This window comes from Barbatula barbatula (genome assembly GCF_947034865.1).
Source record: "Barbatula barbatula genome assembly, chromosome: 3".
Taxonomy (NCBI): domain Eukaryota; kingdom Metazoa; phylum Chordata; class Actinopteri; order Cypriniformes; family Nemacheilidae; genus Barbatula; species Barbatula barbatula.
In genome coordinates this window covers 13,309,835-13,329,144 of record NC_136764.1, presented here as the reverse complement: position 1 = coordinate 13,329,144, position 19,310 = coordinate 13,309,835, and the positions used below count along the sequence as shown (strand labels likewise).

The window sequence follows — 19,310 nt, the reverse complement described above, 5'->3', positions numbered from 1 at the left end:
TTGGCAATACATTTTTAAATCAATCAATTTATCGCTGTTCACATTAGTTAATTCATAATGAATTCTCAAATATTATTAATGTTGAAAAATGTATTGTTCATTGTTAGTTCATATTATCTAAACCATTAATAAATGTTATGGAATAAAACCTTATAGTAAAGTGTTAATGAATTTTCTTTCACCATTTACTTCACAATTTGTACTTATTTCTATGGCTAACAGATTTTGTTATTTTTGGATTTTTGTGTTACAGTCTCACCATTGATATTTGGGCTGGATTTGGTCATTTTTAAACCAAGCAAGTCATCCCAGGATGTCCAGTTACAACTGCAAGTCATGTAGTTTCTCGACAAAAATACCCACAACCACACAACACTCTCACACACCCGCACACAACCCTCTCACTCTCACACACAACACTCTCACACACAACACTCTCACACAGCCACACACAACACTCTCACACAGCCCCACACAACACTCTCACACACCCGCACAAAACCCTCTCACTCTCACACACAACACTCTCACACAGCCCCACACAACACTCTCACACACCCGCACACAACACTCTCACACAGCACCACACAACACTCTCACACAGCACCACACAACACTCTCACACACCCGCACACAACACTCTCACACAGCACCACACAACACTCTCACACACCCGCACACAACACTCTCACACAGCACCACACAACACTCTCACACACCCGCACACAACACTCTCACACAGCACCACACAACACTCTCACACACCCGCACACAACACTCTCACACAGCACCACACAACACTCTCACACAGCCACACACAACACTCTCACACAGCCCCACACAACACTCTCACACACCCGCACAAAACCCTCTCACTCTCACACACAACACTCTCACACAGCCCCACACAACACTCTCACACACCCGCACACAACACTCTCACACAGCACCACACAACACTCTCACACAGCACCACACAACACTCTCACACACCCGCACACAACACTCTCACACAGCACCACACAACACTCTCACACACCCGCACACAACACTCTCACACAGCACCACACAACACTCTCACACACCCGCACACAACACTCTCACACAGCACCACACAACACTCTCACACACCCGCACACAACACTCTCACACAGCCCCACACAACACTCTCACACAGCCCCACACAACACTCTCACACAGCACCACACAACACTCTCACACAGCACCACACAACACTCTCACACACCCGCACACAACACTCTCACACACCCGCACACAACACTCTCACACAGCCACACACAACACTCTCACACACCCGCACACAACACTCTCACACAGCACCACACAACACTCTCACACACCCGCACACAACACTCTCACACAGCACCACACAACACTCTCACACACCCGCACACAACACTCTCACACAGCACCACACAACACTCTCACACAGCACCACACAACACTCTCACACACCCGCACACAACACTCTCACACACCCGCACACAACACTCTCACACAGCACCACACAACACTCTCACACAGCCCCACACAACACTCTCACACACCCGCACACAACACTCTCACACAGCACCACACAACACTCTCACACACCCGCACACAACACTCTCACACAGCACCACACAACACTCTCACACACCCGCACACAACACTCTCACACAGCACCACACAACACTCTCACACACCCGCACACAACACTCTCACACAGCACCACACAACACTCTCACACACCCGCACACAACACTCTCACACAGCCCCACACAACACTCTCACACAGCCCCACACAACACTCTCACACAGCACCACACAACACTCTCACACACCCGCACACAACACTCTCACACAGCACCACACAACACTCTCACACAGCACCACACAACACTCTCACACACCCGCACACAACACTCTCACACACACACACAACCCTCTCACACAGCACCACACAACACTCTCACACACACACACAACCCTCTCACACAGCCCCACACAACACTCTCACACACCCGCACACAACACTCTCACACACACACACAACCCTCTCACACAGCCCCACACAACACTCTCACACACCCGCACACAACACTCTCTCACACACACACACAACCCTCTCACACAGCCCCACACAACCCTCTCACACAGCCCCACACAACACTCTCACACAGCCACACACAACTCTCTCACACACACACACAACACTCTCACACAGCCACACACAACACTCTCACACACAACACTCTCACACAGCCCCACACAACACTCTCACACAGCCACACACAACACTCTCACACAGCACCACACAACCCTCTCACACAGCCCCACACAACACTCTCACACACCCGCACACAACACTCTCTCACACACACACACAACCCTCTCACACAGCCCCACACAACCCTCTCACACAGCCCCACACAACACTCTCACACAGCCACACACAACACTCTCACACAGCCCCACACAACACTCTCACACAGCACCACACAACACTCTCACACAGCCACACACAACTCTCTCACACACACACACAACACTCTCACACAGCCACACACAACACTCTCACACACAACACTCTCACACAGCCCCACACAACACTCTCACACAGCCACACACAACACTCTCACACACAACACTCTCACACAGCCACACACAACACTCTTACACACGACACTCAGTTTGAATGGAACATTTGAACTACAGACCAGTGTTTTCTTTGCCAGTGTTAGATGAATCCTGTCACTTTGTTGCTATTGTTTGTTTTGATATGTAATGTATGAATATTTTTGCTCACTTAAATGTTGTAATATATATAGTAGTCAACATTTGAAGTGGGTCAAAAAAGTTACAAGAATAGGTATTGTTCTCGCCTTTTTGATCAACTTTAAATGTTGACTACTGTACATAGTCATTATATGTTGTTAATGGAATACATCATTCTTCAATACTGTTTTAAATGTTTTAATACTTTTTGTTTCAATGAAATGATTCAATAAAAAATTTGCCTGGATTGCCTTTTGATTCATAATGTCAAGTATAGCAGTTTTATAATATTAATAACTACAGATTTATATCCAAACTAGCTAAAATATATAATAATATTTGTAATTATTGCCAATACGAATTAAATAGTAATTTGTCAATATAGGTATTACAGTAAATTGCAGTAAAAATATAGTAAAAATACAGTAAAGTACTGTGTTGTATCTATACAGAAATATTTTTTTGTACTGTAGTAATCTATTACAGTACAGCACTGTAAATCAAAATACAGTAACTTACTGGCAACCGTGCTGCCAGTAAGTTACTGTAAAAATACAAGCAAATCGTTAACAGTGTAACCTAATCCAACCGTGGCCCTATGAAGGTCCCCCACCCCTGCCTTAGGACGTCTCCTAAATCACACTAGTTTCAAACAGTACAGACTTCCAGAAAAAAACTGATGGATCACGTCTGGGGAATGAAAAAAAGATGCTGCATGCATAAATATGTAATATATAATGCAGATATAATTAAATATCCAAACATTTTACAAACCATACTGTTTGTCTTCTCTCTACCGAAGATCGATGTGCGTGAAGAGGATTACATGTATATAAAGCAGTCTCACAAAATATTTATTTGGACATCTGTTTAAACCTGGACAAAACTTTTTCAACACCTGTCTGCACTACTTGCATTTAACATTAAATGAGAAGACGAGAAAGAGCAATAGCAAAAAAAAACGTGTATAAAATCCTTTAGTCAGCAAATAGAAATAGTGGTTAATACCTGGTCTCTAGAGATCTGTCTGTCATTTACACTTAAATGCACAGTATTCTTTTAAAACAATTTACTGATTATCGATCTGTCTATCTATATTCATCAATAATTTTGTGTACACTGCTGCATATTAAATAGTTAATAGTAATTTGACCTGTGCTTTATATTGAAAACAGCTAGTAAATTGGATTATTAATGAAATGATTAATGTTACAGTGGAATTGCAGGACAAGATCGACATATTCTTTAAGGTTTTTGTTATAGAAACAATAAACAATTAATAAATGTAAAAGGTGACAGCTTAGAAAATTGTATTGCATTTAAAATGTGTAACGTTATATTTCTTAATAATAAATAAAAATCTGTGGTAAAACACTGAATTGAGCAGGAGTCGACCGCTATGTTTGCCTTTCTTAAAAATATGACAGGATTCCCTCCGGAAACGCTTTTGAACTTTGGAACTTGTAGTCTATTCTGTCACTCAAGTGACGCTCTACAGCGGCGAGCGGAATTACGAAAACTACAACTCCCCACAATTCCTCGCCCGAAAGCAGCGTCCTGTTGAAAGTGCACAGATCAGTGTTTTGGTTTATGCTCTGAACAGAAACAGTTAGCTTTGACAGTCGTATGACTTTCCTTTATTATATTGCAGAAGCTTTTGACACATCGCCCGATATTATAAAACCACAAGCAGCTCGTCCAACGGCCTGTTTTCGCCTATGCTCGCGGAGGGGGAGTGCCTGTAAGTGGACATTTAGCTTGTGAGCTAACGTCAGCAGCATCAGGTTGACCCATGTCCTCTGAGGATTCATTCAGCTCTGCTCTCTCGGACTGGATTTCCATTAACTCCTGGTGGCTGCTTCTGCCTTTCGTTATGATTCTGGTAGTGGCTGCTTTCATAGTGGCCTTCGTGCTGCTCCTGTACATGATATCGCCATTAATAAGTCCAAAACCTCTCAAACTCAACGGGGCCCATGTGGTGGTAAGTTTGAATATCTTTGCTCTAAACACCGTTTTGTAAAACAACGTACTGCTAACATAAGAAGCATCTAACCTATCCTGCGATAATGACTGACAAATGAGCTACTGTTGCTTCTTTTTAATTCATAGCAGTTTCATTAGATTTGTATTTTATTACAATTGTGTAAATGAATGCCACTAGATCTGTTAAAAGGATCTCCTCACTTGTTGCAGGTGTGATCTCTGATAGTTATTCATGAAAGTCACTGTTATTTTGCTTAGTTTACCATGAAGACATCCAGCATGGTTGTCAACTGTATATGTTGACTTCTGTCATTTTAACATTTGCATGATATTTCAGGCATCTTATTATTCCACATTAGATTTACAAATGTTAATGTGGAAGTTATTATTGCACTGGTTTCTAACAAATTACAGTGTTTAGGTTGCTATGCAATAATTTGTTTGCAGGGCAATGGACCTTTTCAGGCTGTGGACACAGTGTTTATATAAAAATGTTGATTTCAGAAGGTTCATGGTTTGCCAGGGGCTCAAAGTTACCTAGATGTTGCAAACCCAGTGTTTCCCCTGTTTTGTATTACATATAGGGACATTTTCCCTCTTTTTTAGATGTGTTATTTCTAATACTTTTCATAATCAATTTTGAAGCACTATTACCAGCTCAAAGTTATATTCAAAAAAAAATATTTAGATGTACGAAAGTATTAGCTATAAATATAATAGAAGTTTAGGATAAATAAAAAAAGGATTATAATCATACATGACCTTACCTTTTGGTAGTTCATTGGCATCTGGCAGTGTAAACATTTGTGATCCTAAGCCGGCCTGGCAATTTTCCCTTGTTTCTTTTTCTTTGTTTATAAAGCTTATCTCCTTATAATAAACTCATGTGTTGAACTGCATACATTTAAAAACAAGTGTTTTATTATTGTGTTGACTCTCAGACTTGTTTGCACATTTCTCTACATTACTGGAATATGAAGTCTGACTTATGGATTGTAAAAGATCTGTTGAATACCTTGTCAATCATTAGGTGACTGGAGGGAGTAGTGGGATTGGGAAATCTATTGCAATGGAATGCTACAGACAAGGGGCCTTCATTACGCTGGTTGCTCGAGATGAGGTTTGTCTCTCTCTTACAATTTATCAGTGTCTGCCAATGAATCTTTACCTGATCAGAACTCATTCCACAGGATGTTGTTACATATTTGTTGATGCATTTGTTGCCTTCTGAAAACCGTTAGTCTTATGCATACAGTTAACATGCATGTACACATTTCCACAGCACAAATTGGTTCAGGCGAAAAAAGAAGTGGAGAAATGTGCCATAAACGATAAGCAAGTATGTACTTTTACAATATATCTATTTTTATCCCATTCACAATTCATGATTTAATGGCAGGTCTTGATCTGTGTTGTCTGCGGACAGACATTTGTAAGCTTTCTTCAACATTACAAAATACATAAATGGTAGAGTAAATGGGTTTGTTGGTATGATCACCTCTAGGTGGTGCTGTGCATTTCAATTGATGTGTCAAAGGACTACAGCCAAGTAGAGAGCGTCATAAAGCAGGTGAGTTTAGTCTGTTGAGCATTACAGAAAATACAGATATATTTACTTTGTCATTTTAAGCTCCTGCCTGTTTGTGTTTATTTTGTAGGCTCAGGAGAAGCTGGGTCCTGTGGATATGCTGGTGAACTGTGCAGGGTCAGCTATATCTGGGAAGTTTGAGGAAGTGGAAGTAGACCGTTTCAAGGTATGAACAGCATCGTTTCTGTATTGATGTAAGGCCAATGTAAACTTTAAGATGTTAATAATATTTAACATTAAACATTTTTCTAGAAAATTGGTTGTTTTTATATAAAATATTTGAAATAAGGGAATTTAAGATAAAGTCCATGTTTAATATTTAGGAGGATCTAATGACCAAAATGCAATAGAGGCGTATAAAGACCTTAAACAATGAAGTGTTGTGTTTTTATTACATTAGAATGAGCTATATCTATCTACATACAGCACGGGTCCCCTTACACGGAATTCGCCATGTTGTTTCTACAGTAGCTCTAAACGGACAAACTGCTCTACATAGCGTGTTTCTTAAATACGTTATCTCCTTCAGCAAAGAAGCGAAAAAGTGTCAACATCTTAGTTCTGTGTCAGCCACCGTAGTGCTTTGAAAGGGAGGGGTGAGCCGTTGACTCCAATTCCCGAACCCACCACTAGGTGTTTAAAATGTCCACATTGCTACTTTATGACGAATTTGCTTAAGTTTTGTGAATGTAGCTCCTGCTTCAAGAAGACCTTTTGTAGAAGATATTTATATATTTTAAAGCATGTTTCTTCTTGTTTAACAGAGACTTATGGAGGTGAACTATCTGGGCAGTGTTTACCCCACGCGGGCAGTGATCACCACCATGAAAGAAAGACGGATGGGTCGCATTATGTTTGTGTCATCACAAGCAGGGCAGATCGGCCTTTTTGGCTACGCAGCCTACTCGCCATCCAAATTTGCTCTGCGTGGTCTGGCCGAGGCCTTGCAGATGGAGGTGTGCATCATGCCCTATAGATTGCATGCCATTCTCCCAACACTACAAATTAGAATCTAAAATCTGACTGTACTCTTCTTCTTTTTTTTCAGATGAAGCCCTATAACATCTATGTTACTGTGGCATACCCTCCTGACACGGACACACCGGGTTTTGCAGAGGAAAATAAGTCTAAGGTGTGATTAGTACAATTCATGTCTTTGAGTATTAGATGGGAATTAGTTGGAATATTAAAGAAGTAAATATGAAAGGGAAAGATCACCAAAAAATGAAAATTCTGTTATGAATTACGTATTCTCGAGTTGTTTTAAATCCGTATACATTGATTGTTCTGATGAGCACAGAGAAAGATATTTGGATGAATGTTAGCAACTGACAATTCTGAGGCATTACCATAGTAAATTGTTGTTTATTATTTTTGTTGTGATGAATGATTGACAGCCTCTGGAGACCAGGTTAATTTCAGAAACGTCTGGAGTTTATCAGCCTGATCAAGTGGCGAAAATTGTGGTTAAGGACGCTGTGGTAAGTGGCAATGGATTACAATGGTAGATTATAGGGCTGTCATAATATCTCTCTTTTTCTACACAATACTTCATGATAATGATATTATCAAAATATCTATTGGAATAAGTTACAATAATACTATCAGTCAAATAGATCATCATTTTTGTTTATTTTGTGTTTTCTTTGTGTATAAATAATAAATATGAATGCAGGGGGGTACAGAGAAAGTTTGTATAAAATATTTTATTAATATTACAATTATTGTCAATACTGGTATATTGTGAGACCCTTAGTTGTCTCATGTCTTTTTTCGTGTTCTTTTCCACCCACAGCAAGGTAACTTTACCAGCTCAGTTGGTCCTGATGGCTACATGCTGTCAGCACTCACATGTGGAATGTCACCTGTCACCTCCATCACTGAGGGGCTGCAGCAGGTACAACCCACTATCACTAAACACCCAATCCTCATTGCCTCAGCCTTACCTTATTACACTCATAGATAGATATTTTTTGTGTATGGAAGGAAATATGTGGATTTTAGTAACTTTGTGAATGATGGGGCTTTATATTCTGTGGAAATCTACAGAGCTTTTTGTGATGTTCTGCAGCTGTAGGTTTCATATTGGCCTTCTCCTAGATAACATGCTGGGAGATGGACATCAAATGGCTCCTCCCCTTCTGAATAATTATTGTTGCATCATGTTCCTTTCATCATTTTGCTTGAACTTCATATCTAGACACATCGGCATGTTTGCATTCACCCTTCGTAGGGCTATCTGAATCATTCCTGGTCTTAGATCTTTTCTTTGAAGATTTTAATGAGCCTCTTGTCTTTTTGCCCAGTTCTTTCTTTGCTCTGGAACTGGAAGGATGTGTCAAAAGGTCCTGTGAGACAAATCAGACGGCTTTATACTCCTCTGAATTGTTTTTATATTATATACTTTAAAGTATATAAGATGTAGCCACAGCTCACAGTTTTTTACTAAAAGCAATTAAATGTCAACAGTAGTATTGCCTTATCAAACAGAGTAATTTATTACCTTAAATACAGTATATTTGACGAGATAAAATATTAATTTACACAAATGACTGTGTTGACAACTTCACTTAAAACTTTTGAATCAAATATTGAGTGTTGCTTGCTCGAGCATCAATAACTGGTTGTAGCCTTTTGTCATTGTTGAATCTCTGGTTTGTCCTAGGCAGAGGCGGCGCTAGGGGTGGGCTAAGGGGGCTGAAGCCCTGAATGTTTTATTACCCTGTGTGTATGGATCACTTAGGGTCCATTACATTTTGCATCTTTTTCGTGTCTACCCATGGGCAAATGTGAGTGGGTCCTTCTACTTGGAAAAAACATTTAGAGTTTAAAAACAACGTCACTCTCCCAGCAGCTTCTGTGGCGTAGTGAGTCAGACGAGTGACAAGTAGTACTGACACTTATGAGAGTAAAACCAAATCCTCCTTTTGCCGAACTACATTCACATCACATATCAGATCATACAGGCATTTATTTTCAACAAATGATAATAAAGTGTATGGTGAGGTTAAGGGTAGTAGAGAGGTCTTATTCGTTGTCTATAATCTATTTAAAAATTTTAATACATATAATAATTTACACTCTTATAATTATTCTATAATGTAAACTGTACAACATTACTTGTTTACCTTGCTGTGTCGAAACGGAATGAAGTTTAATTTATATGCCCTCTGAATGAGCTCGTCAATATCAATCTAATTCAGGTGTCCAGACAAATGAAAGAAGGCAGGATTTGCTGCGGACAGAAGCTGAGTTTAAGGTCCGCTTTCACTGTGAATGAGCCAGCGTGATGCAAGTAGCTAAATGTTTAATGTTTTATCATAGAAATGTTAGGACACGTGTAAAACTCTGGCTGGTACGCTTTTTACATATTTCATTTTTCATTTAATTGATATTTTTGGGGCTTATTGCCTTTATTTGATTGGACAGTGGAGAAAAGACAGGAAAGCTTTGGTAAGAGACAGGGGAGGGGGGCCGGCAAAAGACACTTGAGACAGGAATCGAACTCTGATTGTGCTGCAAGTGCACTGGCACTATATGTCTGCGCACTAACTACAGGGCTATTGGCGCAGACACTTTCTCCCTCTTTTCAGATCCTACGTCATTTCCTGTTTGCTGAGAGATTACTGAGAGCGCGTGGTTTGAGCGGGAGCTCTTTCAAATCTAATACATCGTCTATTCTTGTAATATCTTGAAGAATTGTTTTAAATTGTTATTCATCGAGGGTGAAAACTATCCTTAAGTATATCATAAGCAAAAATCGTTGTTAAACGTACTTTTATCGGATCCTTTTGCGTGATTGACGTGCATTAACATTTAAATAACAAACCTTAAGTAAACAACCGTACATGTCCAGTAATGCGCAACGCGGTCGCGAACAATTTTTTTAAGTTTCTGCATAAGGGCTGACTTGCTACGCCACTGTATTCGAACACACATTTGGAGGTCTCTGGGCTTAGCCCACATAGAACTGCCCCTGGGTGGTAAGGCTGCCCACTTTTCTTAACAAAAGTCCTCCACAGTTACTGTGAGTTTGAATGCTCAGTACAGTAAGTTGACTTCAGGCTTTGCACAGATCCACACACAAATATTATGTGACACGTTATTAACTTGTGTTATGCAATACTATAATTGTATTTTTGTATTGTATTTAGATTGTGACCATGGGGCTGTTCCGCACCATTGCTCTCTTCTACCTGGGCAGCTTTGACAGCATCGTCCGTCGCTGCATGATCCAGAGAGAACAGTCCAAAGCATCTGACAAGAGAGAGTAGCACCAGCATTATGTTCACCCAAACCCCCTCACTCAGCCTGGCAGACACGCTCGATATGTAGAGGAGAGGTCTTCGTTCAGAAAACACTGAGGTTTATGTCTTTCGTGCTATAGTTGTATTCAGTAGAAGTGTAATAACAGTCCAGTCAACATAGTTCATAACTCATTCCAGGTTTAGTGAAAGTTCAGAGCATGCTGCCTCAATGTTTTAACTGAGCTCTTTTGTTTTTAAAACTATATTTGCCTTTTTATTACTTAGTCTTTGGCTCTCCAGCCTCCAGTCTTTATTGAATTCACTGTTTCAGATGTGTTGTTCCTTTAAGTGGGCCTCAGTCCTTGCATGCATTCTTGCCTTCTGAGTTCCTGTTCTAACCGGTCGGTGTACTACTTCAATACTATTCCAATTCAACTTTTATTCCTACAAAAATATGATACTTAATCTTTACGGTAACATTATATTGGTCAAGGGTGTGTAATCTTTATTTAAAAGCTTCACGCCTGTTCCGTGATGTTCTTAGTAGAGCACTGTATGTCCTCCATCTTCATCATTTTAAGGTGAAGATACAGTATTTTTGTTTTTGGAAGAAACCGCATGAGTCTGCCACTCTGCCTTATCCTCTTTGCTCTGTGTGACGGATACTAAAGGAAATGTTTACCTTATTATCGTGTGTGTATGTTTGTGTGTTGTGTGTGTGTGTCTGCTTGTACGCATGTGTTTAGGTGACCTCAGGGGCTACTAAGAGTTCACTGAATTGTAAGATGGATCACGATAAGCCATTGAGGTGGTGGCTTGCTGGTCGAGTCACTGCACCTTTTAGCCAGCAGGTGGAGCTGGAGAGCCAGATGTGACAGAGCAAAGATCTAAATAACACAGTGCTGATGCCCACATAATGTGTGTTAATGCCCACAACTCAAGAACTGTGTTGAATAAAACTGTAGTATTAAAGTAAAATAGTCGGAGTTGTTTTAGTGTTCACACAGAAATACTGTAGATGTCGTAAGCTTCATCTGACAAGCAATTCAATCTCCGCATGTACTGCTATGTCATAACGTAAAATGGATTGTTCCAGCGTATAAGCTATTTTCTGGTTACAGCCTTCCCAACGTACACCTTGTTCTCGCTCCACCTGTGCTTTGTCATATCTTACTATTAACACACTAGCTAGAAACTTACAACGTTGTGATATTTGCATTCCTCACAAGTCAATCATATAGGTATTCACTAAATAAGGTAACAGTTCTGTCATCATTTACTCACCGTAATGTTTCAAACTCATGACTTCAGTTCAAACCATGTGGTCCTTCATCAAATGAAAGTAAATTGAAATGGATGCTGTTGAAACTAAAGAAGTACCCAATGACTTATACTGACTTGAAACTCGAGCCCAGTCAATCTACTTTCATTATATAGAAAAGAGCTGCATGGCGTACTAATAAACTCTTTGTGACCTGAGAATGACCTGAGGTTGAATAAAAGCTGACAGAATTTTTATGTTTGGACTACATTTTTGTTTTATGCTGCTCTTTTTACCCTAGAAAAAAAAGACCAATGCAGTCAGGCACTACAGTCATTTCAAGACTTAAGAGATACAAACAGAGACCACTATAAAAGCTATAAGGTTGGATATGTCCACATCAAGCTATGGCTTAGGTTTACGTATATTCGTTTTGACTGAACAGGTTTATGAAAAATGACATCGGTTTTGGTTGTTTATTATTTGCTATGAATATTAAGTTTTACAAAAGGCCCAAATATGTGCCCAATAAAGTGAGAATGCATGAGTCAACCTGGCGATGTTCTCATTTGATATTGGCTCAAGGCACACTGTCAAGCACATAGTAGCTGCAAGTTAGGTGCCGATGTGTCGGACTTCAGTCATGGCCTCTTCCATAACATGTAGTCAGTTGCTAAGTAGATAAGAAGATGACTGTAGAGAAATTGTTTTAAACATCTTAAAGCTATGCAAATCAAGCCTGTGCTCACACTTCATTCAAACACATAAAACGATACTTGCATTTCTTTAATCATTGACATTTTGTTTTGATCCAAGTTGATATATTTCTGAGGATATGATATATAATTTATAAGAAGGTCTTAAAATGAAAACCATTCCGCTTCTATGTTTTGTAGTTCTTTTGTTGACAAACTTGCATAAATTTCACCTTGTGTGCCATGGGAGAAAAGAGGATGTTGTTGCTTTGTCTTATTTTCTTACATGATAAAATAAATAACTTTTGAAAGTTGTTATTGTGGAGTTTTATTTACTCGTAACCTTAAATAGTTCAGTCAAACATTGTACAATCGAAAGTTAATGTGAATCACAGTTTTCAACATATTTTACTTCCGTAATCCTAAATTTTTCTTAGTGAAACAGGAGTTAAAAAAGATTGTATGGTAGCTGATTACTGGAACTAGAAAACAAATTGGATTGGACTGTGATAACAGTTGATTAAGGAGGATCTGTAAAAATAAATGTTTTAGATTTTACTAAAAAAAACTTCTGTCAGGAACAGCAGTATAAATGGGCTGATTCTCACTTTGCATTAGTTAAAATACCTTATTTACGCTGGAGTATAAACTCCAGAAGCCTAACTTTGCCTTGGAGCTAACAGACGTTGAAGCCAAGTCAGCCGTCAAACTGATTTTCAAGCTCAAAATTATCCCAAAACAAAATTTTCTCTCGAACTGTCTGAACTGCCAGCAGGGTACATGATGTAGTAATTTTTTACTGGAACAATTCACAGACCTTGGCTAGAGTTGATGTACCATATATTCAAAGCAAGGAGACTGCAAGAGTGCCAGAAGATCAAAGGCCTTGCACTGTTCAAAGATGTTCAAATGTTAATTTCAAAGCAGGGCTGAGGAGCAAATTCTACTGTGCACGAAAGACACTGCATGTTCCAATTCAGACCTTCTTAAATCTTTATAGCAGGTAAAGACTAAACCATCCTTATTTAAATATGAAATACTAATACTGCTGCTACTAATAATAAAGTTGTTACATACATACGCCACACAATGATGTCCAAACCCAGAGACTATAGCGAAATTGATTATTAGGCCTACAGTGTTTTTGTAATATACGACAAATGTTTTATTACATGAAAAAGTATGATTTGAGTGATTAAGTCAAAAGAAAAATGTAGGAATTTGACAGTGTGGCATTTGTTATTTGTGCTTTTAATGACACAATGCACTGCCATGAACTTTTCATTTGATCTTTAATGCAAAGACCTACCGTGGTATGTCACACATTTGCTTACATTTGATTAGTGACCTTGAAATAGTGCACGGGTGTAGAATATGTTTAATACACATGATAAATTGAAAGTTTAAAAGGAAAAATTTGACTTTTAGGCCCGCTGTAGCCTGTATGTTCATATATTCCTTTAATGGAATTAAATTCAAATGGAATATTGTCAATATTTAAGTTAAGATATTTTTATAAATAATAATGAATCACTATAGTGTGATATAACAGGCAATTATCATAATGATAATAATTTAACAACAACAACAAATTACGCATTAAACACTACAGTTGCAGAAAAAATTAAGAGACCATTTCAGTGTTTCTGAATTTACCATATATGTATAGGTAATACTCCCCCCCACCCCCTCCAAAACACTCTCAAATACCGATATTGTTTCTATTTGCAATTATTTAAATGAAATGAAAAAGATGCTCTGCATTTTTTTCAGACATCACATTTAGCAAAGAAAACAAGTTAATATTCACCTTTGTTTAACGCAAAACAACAGTAACATTTCTACACGTATAAGTAAAGTTCATAAAGTTCATATTTTATGACATAACCACAGTTTTCATGTGTCTTGTCATGTTGTCAGTCTTCCACATTGCTGATGATTTTGTCACTCCTAAGGTTCGATTTTGTTAAAATTCAACAGACAATTGGACTGGAATGGCCACCACAACACATCTAGAAATGCAATTGGAAACAAATCTGGAGTGGTCTGTTATTTTTCTCCTCGGCTGTATACGAATCCAAACGACAAAACCTTGTATCGCTGGGTCTCAAGAGCTTAAGAATATCCTACATACATTATTTGCAATGTACTGTCCAAGAGGAAGCACAAACCACAGTCACAAATGACTGAATGAGTGACGTAGCACAGGAAACACCTCTCTCTCAGCTATGAAGCCAGAGCGACTGCATATAGCGACTGCGCACGGCAGACGCCTCGAAACGCTCAACTTCTGCAGAGATCTAGCAGCTAAACGTTCAGCTTTCATCTAAAGACTGAGCGCGACAGCAGACATTACTGTGAAAGTGCTTCTCAAGACTAGTTGTTCCGCGAAAGTAGAAACTCACAAGTGCGTTGAACATTACCAACCTCTTCCGTCTCCCGCAGCACTGGACTCTTTTACACGGATAAATGAGGATTTACCGCAAGCGGATCCCGCGAAAAACACACGAGACTTATTTAACCACGTTTGCACGGTACGTATATTTATCGTGAAATGCATGTTTGCGTTTAAATCGCTTGGTATTTTCTTGGACTTTCATCTGGGAACAGAAAGTGGGCGTTTTTCTACATTGAAGCATTAGAGGATTTCCTCGAGTACTGCAACTTGCAGTTTCAAGTGAGGTGGCATGCTGCAAGTTCACGGAGGTGTCGGCTTTTAAAACAAGACGTTTCGTTTTACGTTTACATTCATTGAAATACTAATAATATCAGTGCGCAAGAAGCTTGATCATGATCGTGGCACTAATCCGCTGTTGATGAAGACGACGATGATGATGATGATGATGAAGATGCGCCAGGATTAGGTAGAAAAAAATCATACTACGGTTATTAAGATAAATATACGTAGATATGGCACAAGAGAGCGTCTACGACAGCCGCAATATAGTGGTTAAGTACATCCACCATAAGCTATGGAAGAAGGGATACGTATGGGAAGTGAATGGACATGATGATAGCGTTCCTAATGGACTGATGATGGGGATACAACAGGACAGCGGCGTTTCTCCCAGCCCTCGTCACGACCCGTACACCGCTCTCCATAAGGTGTTGCGGGACGCCGGGGATGAACTGGAGCGGTTATATCAGTCGGACTTTGCGGAGATGTCCAAGCAGCTGCATCTCACGTCCATCACGGCGCACCAGCGCTTCACCGCAGTCATAGACGAGTTGTTCAGGGACGGGGTGAACTGGGGCAGAATTCTCGCTTTTTTCGAATTTGGAGGCACGGTTTGCGTCGAGTGCGTGAATAAGGAGATGACGGCGCAGGTGGATAACATCGCGGGCTGGATGGCGGAATACCTGAACGGACCGCTGCACGGCTGGATCCAAGAGAACGGCGGCTGGGTATGTAATTACCTCATTATATATCTCGCGTTTGATGACACCGCGTCGTTTGCGTCACGCATTCGATTCGCAAATCGTGCTTGATTGGCCCGTAGAGCCGTTTGTTAAAATAGGCTAACCAATGAACGACGGATATTAGTCACACCTCTCTTACGCCTCCCAGGGAGGGTGCTACGCGTAGCCATCAATGACAGCTGCTGTCTGCAGAGTTGAAGGTGTGGTTTTACTTTCAGGAACTGCTGTTGATTCATGAAAAGAGGAGGATGTTTAACCTTATACAACAAATAGGATTATGATCTCTGATATTTACTTGCTAAATCATGCGTTTAAATTGACCCCCGGCTTTTCCTGTCCCGAGTGCAATAGTTCAACACGTGATGTGACCTGCATGTGATATTGTTCAAACATCATTAACCCTTTGAATTTCTTGCTCAAATATGAAAGGTTACACTTAACTTATCCAGCCACCATCTTTTGCTGAATGTTAAAGGGACAGTTCACCCATAGATGCTTGATGATTTTGATGAAATGATGATTACCCTCAGATCAAGGCATTGTGGGCACAGGCCCAGAAAATGTCACAACAGTGATTCTGCTATATTCATTCTGCCGTGCGCTTCTCTGGCCCGCACACATGCAGATGCGCACACAAAACAGTGTTTCTAACTTAGGAAGCCTGTCTCTTAATTTAGTAACTTTTACGAGGCCTCTAGCGGCTTTTGTTCAGAAGAAGTGCATAGCGACAAATCTAGCGACATCTTGGATAAACCTTAGCTTTCCTTCAGTGGGTAAATGCTGTCAGTGCCGTCCTCTTAGAAATATCCGCATGGTTACCTAGACACAGCCGGTGTGTGATAGAACAGTCATAATGTCCGGTGATTTGTTAGATGATGTCGCGTTGAGTCAGAACTGACAACAGAAATGGGAAACATGTCAGTGAGAACAGCTTTATTTAAAAAATATATAATCTATCAGTAAGTATGCACTGCTTTACTTTACCAATACTTAGCCTTCATTATTAGAAAATCCACTGTGCTTCACATACATTGCAAAACGTTTACATACACACAAATAGTATGATGTCATAATATAGGCTAAAGAAGTATACTTAGTATAATTTAAGTATATATTTAAGTATAATATTCCCTAATGCCGTTTAACACATTGCACACTTACATAAGAACGCGACTGGCGCGGTACTTGAGTTGCTACACAAATAAAGTTTAACAAATGAACAAATTTATCTTGTAGTATAATCATTGACAAAGACTGCCCTTTTATTCTTAGGAAAAATGAAGATGTTGAGAATTGCACTTAAGAATATTCTTAAGAAATTCCTATAATTTTTCTTATTAACTTAAGAAAGTTCTTATATTTTCTCTTCAGAACAGTTTTGTGAATCCAGAGTGTTTGTGTGTGAATTATAGAAGAATTATATCTGATCGAACTGGTAGGTGTGGTAGTTTGTGCTGCTTGAATATGCCAGTGAGTTACAGTATGCAGGGAAATGTCTTGATATTGTTGCTGCTGGTCCAGGAAAGCATTGTTGCAATCATTTGGTGTAAATCCTGTTCAATGGAGGATGTGTACAGGTGTTGATATTGACCTTCAGGTTGGGTTGTGATCATAGTTTGTAACTTGTCAATGTAATCCTGTATAAATGTGACAAGCTCTCCACCGCCGCCAGCCACGCCCCCCGCATCAACACCTTCACCCAGCTTCACCCGTTCCCATTGTCCGGACTTTTAACATAAGGGACTACACTTCCCATAAAGCCTTGCACCCAATTACATTTACATTTAGGCATTTGGCAGACGCTTTTATCCAAAGCGACTTGCATAGCATTATCCTATACATTTATACATAGGTATCTGCAATCCCCTGGGATCAAACCCACAACCTTGCGTTGTTAACGCAAAGCTCTTACCACTGATTCTTGATACGCATGGATTTTTACCTTATACTCACCTGTGGATGTTACCTGTTGTTTGGATTTATACTCACCTGTGGATGTTACCTGTTACCGGGATTGTTTCACCTGTCTTCTGTTCACCAATTTACCCTGCAATAAACCTAAGTCAACTTCAGCTCTCCGTGTGGCATCGTCCCTCTACCTGTATTGTTACAGAAGACTTGACCTAGACTACAACGCTGAAACCTTCGGAATTACTCCGCACTAGGGATGCAGCGATTACCGAGGTTCACTATTAACCGTACTTAAAAAATGTCACGGTTAATTAATCGCAAAGGCTCCATTACACTGCATGTTTCTGTTGCACCGAATGGAAACTTTGCAACTTGCACAAAATGAAAACAAAGTTACACCAGCGGTGCACCATCTTAAAGAGCCTGCTTATCAGAGACAGGGAGGCCACGACACACAGTCAATTAACTACGGCAGAGAGATCGAACAGCCAATCTTACTTGTACATTCACAATCAAGGCTGTAGCGGTGACAAATGGGTTTTCAGTGCACCGTAAACAAACAAAGCGGCATGTAAGTTAACTGAGTAGCACACCGAACAAGAAGCGTTGTGTCGAGGACAGCTCACTGGATGAGTACATTCTGTATGCGCAAGCTCAAATTCAGAGTCTACTCCTGATGCAAGCTGAACCAATTTAACTTATTTTTTTATTATTTAGCGAATAGGCTCTATATCACGTTGATAAATCCATGGTAGTTTGCTGTAAACAAAACATTTGGGGGAAAAGCATGTGATCCGTCCGCGCTGGCTCTTAAAGGGACCGCAGCATAATAAATATATCTGTTTTAATGCTCAGCAAACAACAATAAGACTCACTGCTCCTGACTGATCAACTTTAATTACTTTAATATGGTTTTATCTATATTTCAGTATACTGTGAAGACTAAGTGTTATTTTACATGTGACTCCTTTATTCTGTACATAATCAGAATATCTGTTTCAGCACTGTTCATTTTATTTGGGCAATTGCTCATAGTTTGATAATTTGTTCTAATTTTATTACTAACTGATTGACTTTTTATAGAGTTGTTAGGCTAATCGTTTTTTTGTATTACGAGCTTGCTTGCATTTTATGAGATTGCATGGGTTAATAAACAAAATAATAACTAGACATTATTATTTCTTTATAACTTTTTGTGGCGGGCAAGTAAATTTTTTTTGTCAGTGCCAGAATCTTTTTGGAAATTAATGTATGTTTTACAATCGTGCAACTGTGACTATTCCTCAGACTATAATCGTACCAACAAAATCTATAATCGTTGCATCCCTACTCCGCACTCAACTCCCCTCTCCAGCCTCATCTTTTATGCATTTCTCCGGCACATTAAAGAGGTGCTCGGTCAGTCTGCAAATTTTCTCGATCTGCAA

The 19,310-nt window shown here is 39.7% G+C and overlaps 2 protein-coding genes across 5 annotated transcripts in view; both read left to right on the top strand.

Annotated features, from left to right (window-relative positions):
• Positions 1 to 4,267: 4,267 nt before the first annotated feature.
• kdsr (3-ketodihydrosphingosine reductase) lies at positions 4,268 to 12,869 on the top strand. Of its 2 annotated transcripts, XR_013786435.1 has the most exons (11): positions 4,320 to 4,759; positions 5,792 to 5,881; positions 6,044 to 6,100; positions 6,266 to 6,331; positions 6,420 to 6,515; positions 7,114 to 7,305; positions 7,398 to 7,481; positions 7,747 to 7,830; positions 8,145 to 8,246; positions 10,504 to 10,714; positions 11,343 to 11,570. XR_013786435.1 is itself a non-coding variant. In XM_079452979.1 (10 exons), exons 1-10 carry the CDS (start codon positions 4,571 to 4,573, stop codon positions 10,621 to 10,623), a joined length of 1,080 nt encoding a protein of 359 aa, XP_079309105.1. In that variant the 5' UTR covers positions 4,268 to 4,570; the 3' UTR covers positions 10,624 to 12,869. The 2 variants fall into 2 exon arrangements, 1 of the variants encoding a protein (XP_079309105.1); XM_079452979.1 differs by having other exon boundaries at positions 4,268 to 4,759; positions 10,504 to 12,869.
• A 1,882-nt stretch (positions 12,870 to 14,751) lies between these two features.
• The window catches only part of bcl2b (BCL2 apoptosis regulator b), a 32,743-nt gene continuing 28,184 nt past the window's right edge, over positions 14,752 to 19,310 (top strand). The window contains exon 1 of one of the 3 annotated variants that reach the window (XR_013786408.1): positions 14,752 to 15,957. Coding sequence is in view for 1 of the 3 variants with exons in the window: in XM_079452413.1 (XP_079308539.1) it covers positions 15,463 to 15,957 (495 nt within the window). In the remaining 2 variants the exon portion in view is untranslated. The remainder of the gene's footprint in view (positions 15,958 to 19,310) is intronic. The other 2 variants (XM_079452413.1, XR_013786409.1) reach the window with 2 other exon arrangements.

Bases quoted from the DNA above. Each gene is read 5' to 3' on its own strand.
- kdsr (XM_079452979.1), top strand. From the start codon at position 4,571: ATGTCCTCTGAGGATTCATTCAGCTCTGCTCTCTCGGACTGGATTTCC. The intron at 6,516-7,113 runs GTATGAACAGCA...CTTGTTTAACAG, and splicing joins TGGAAGTAGACCGTTTCAAG to AGACTTATGGAGGTGAACTA. The intron at 7,831-8,144 runs GTAAGTGGCAAT...TTCCACCCACAG, and splicing joins TTGTGGTTAAGGACGCTGTG to CAAGGTAACTTTACCAGCTC.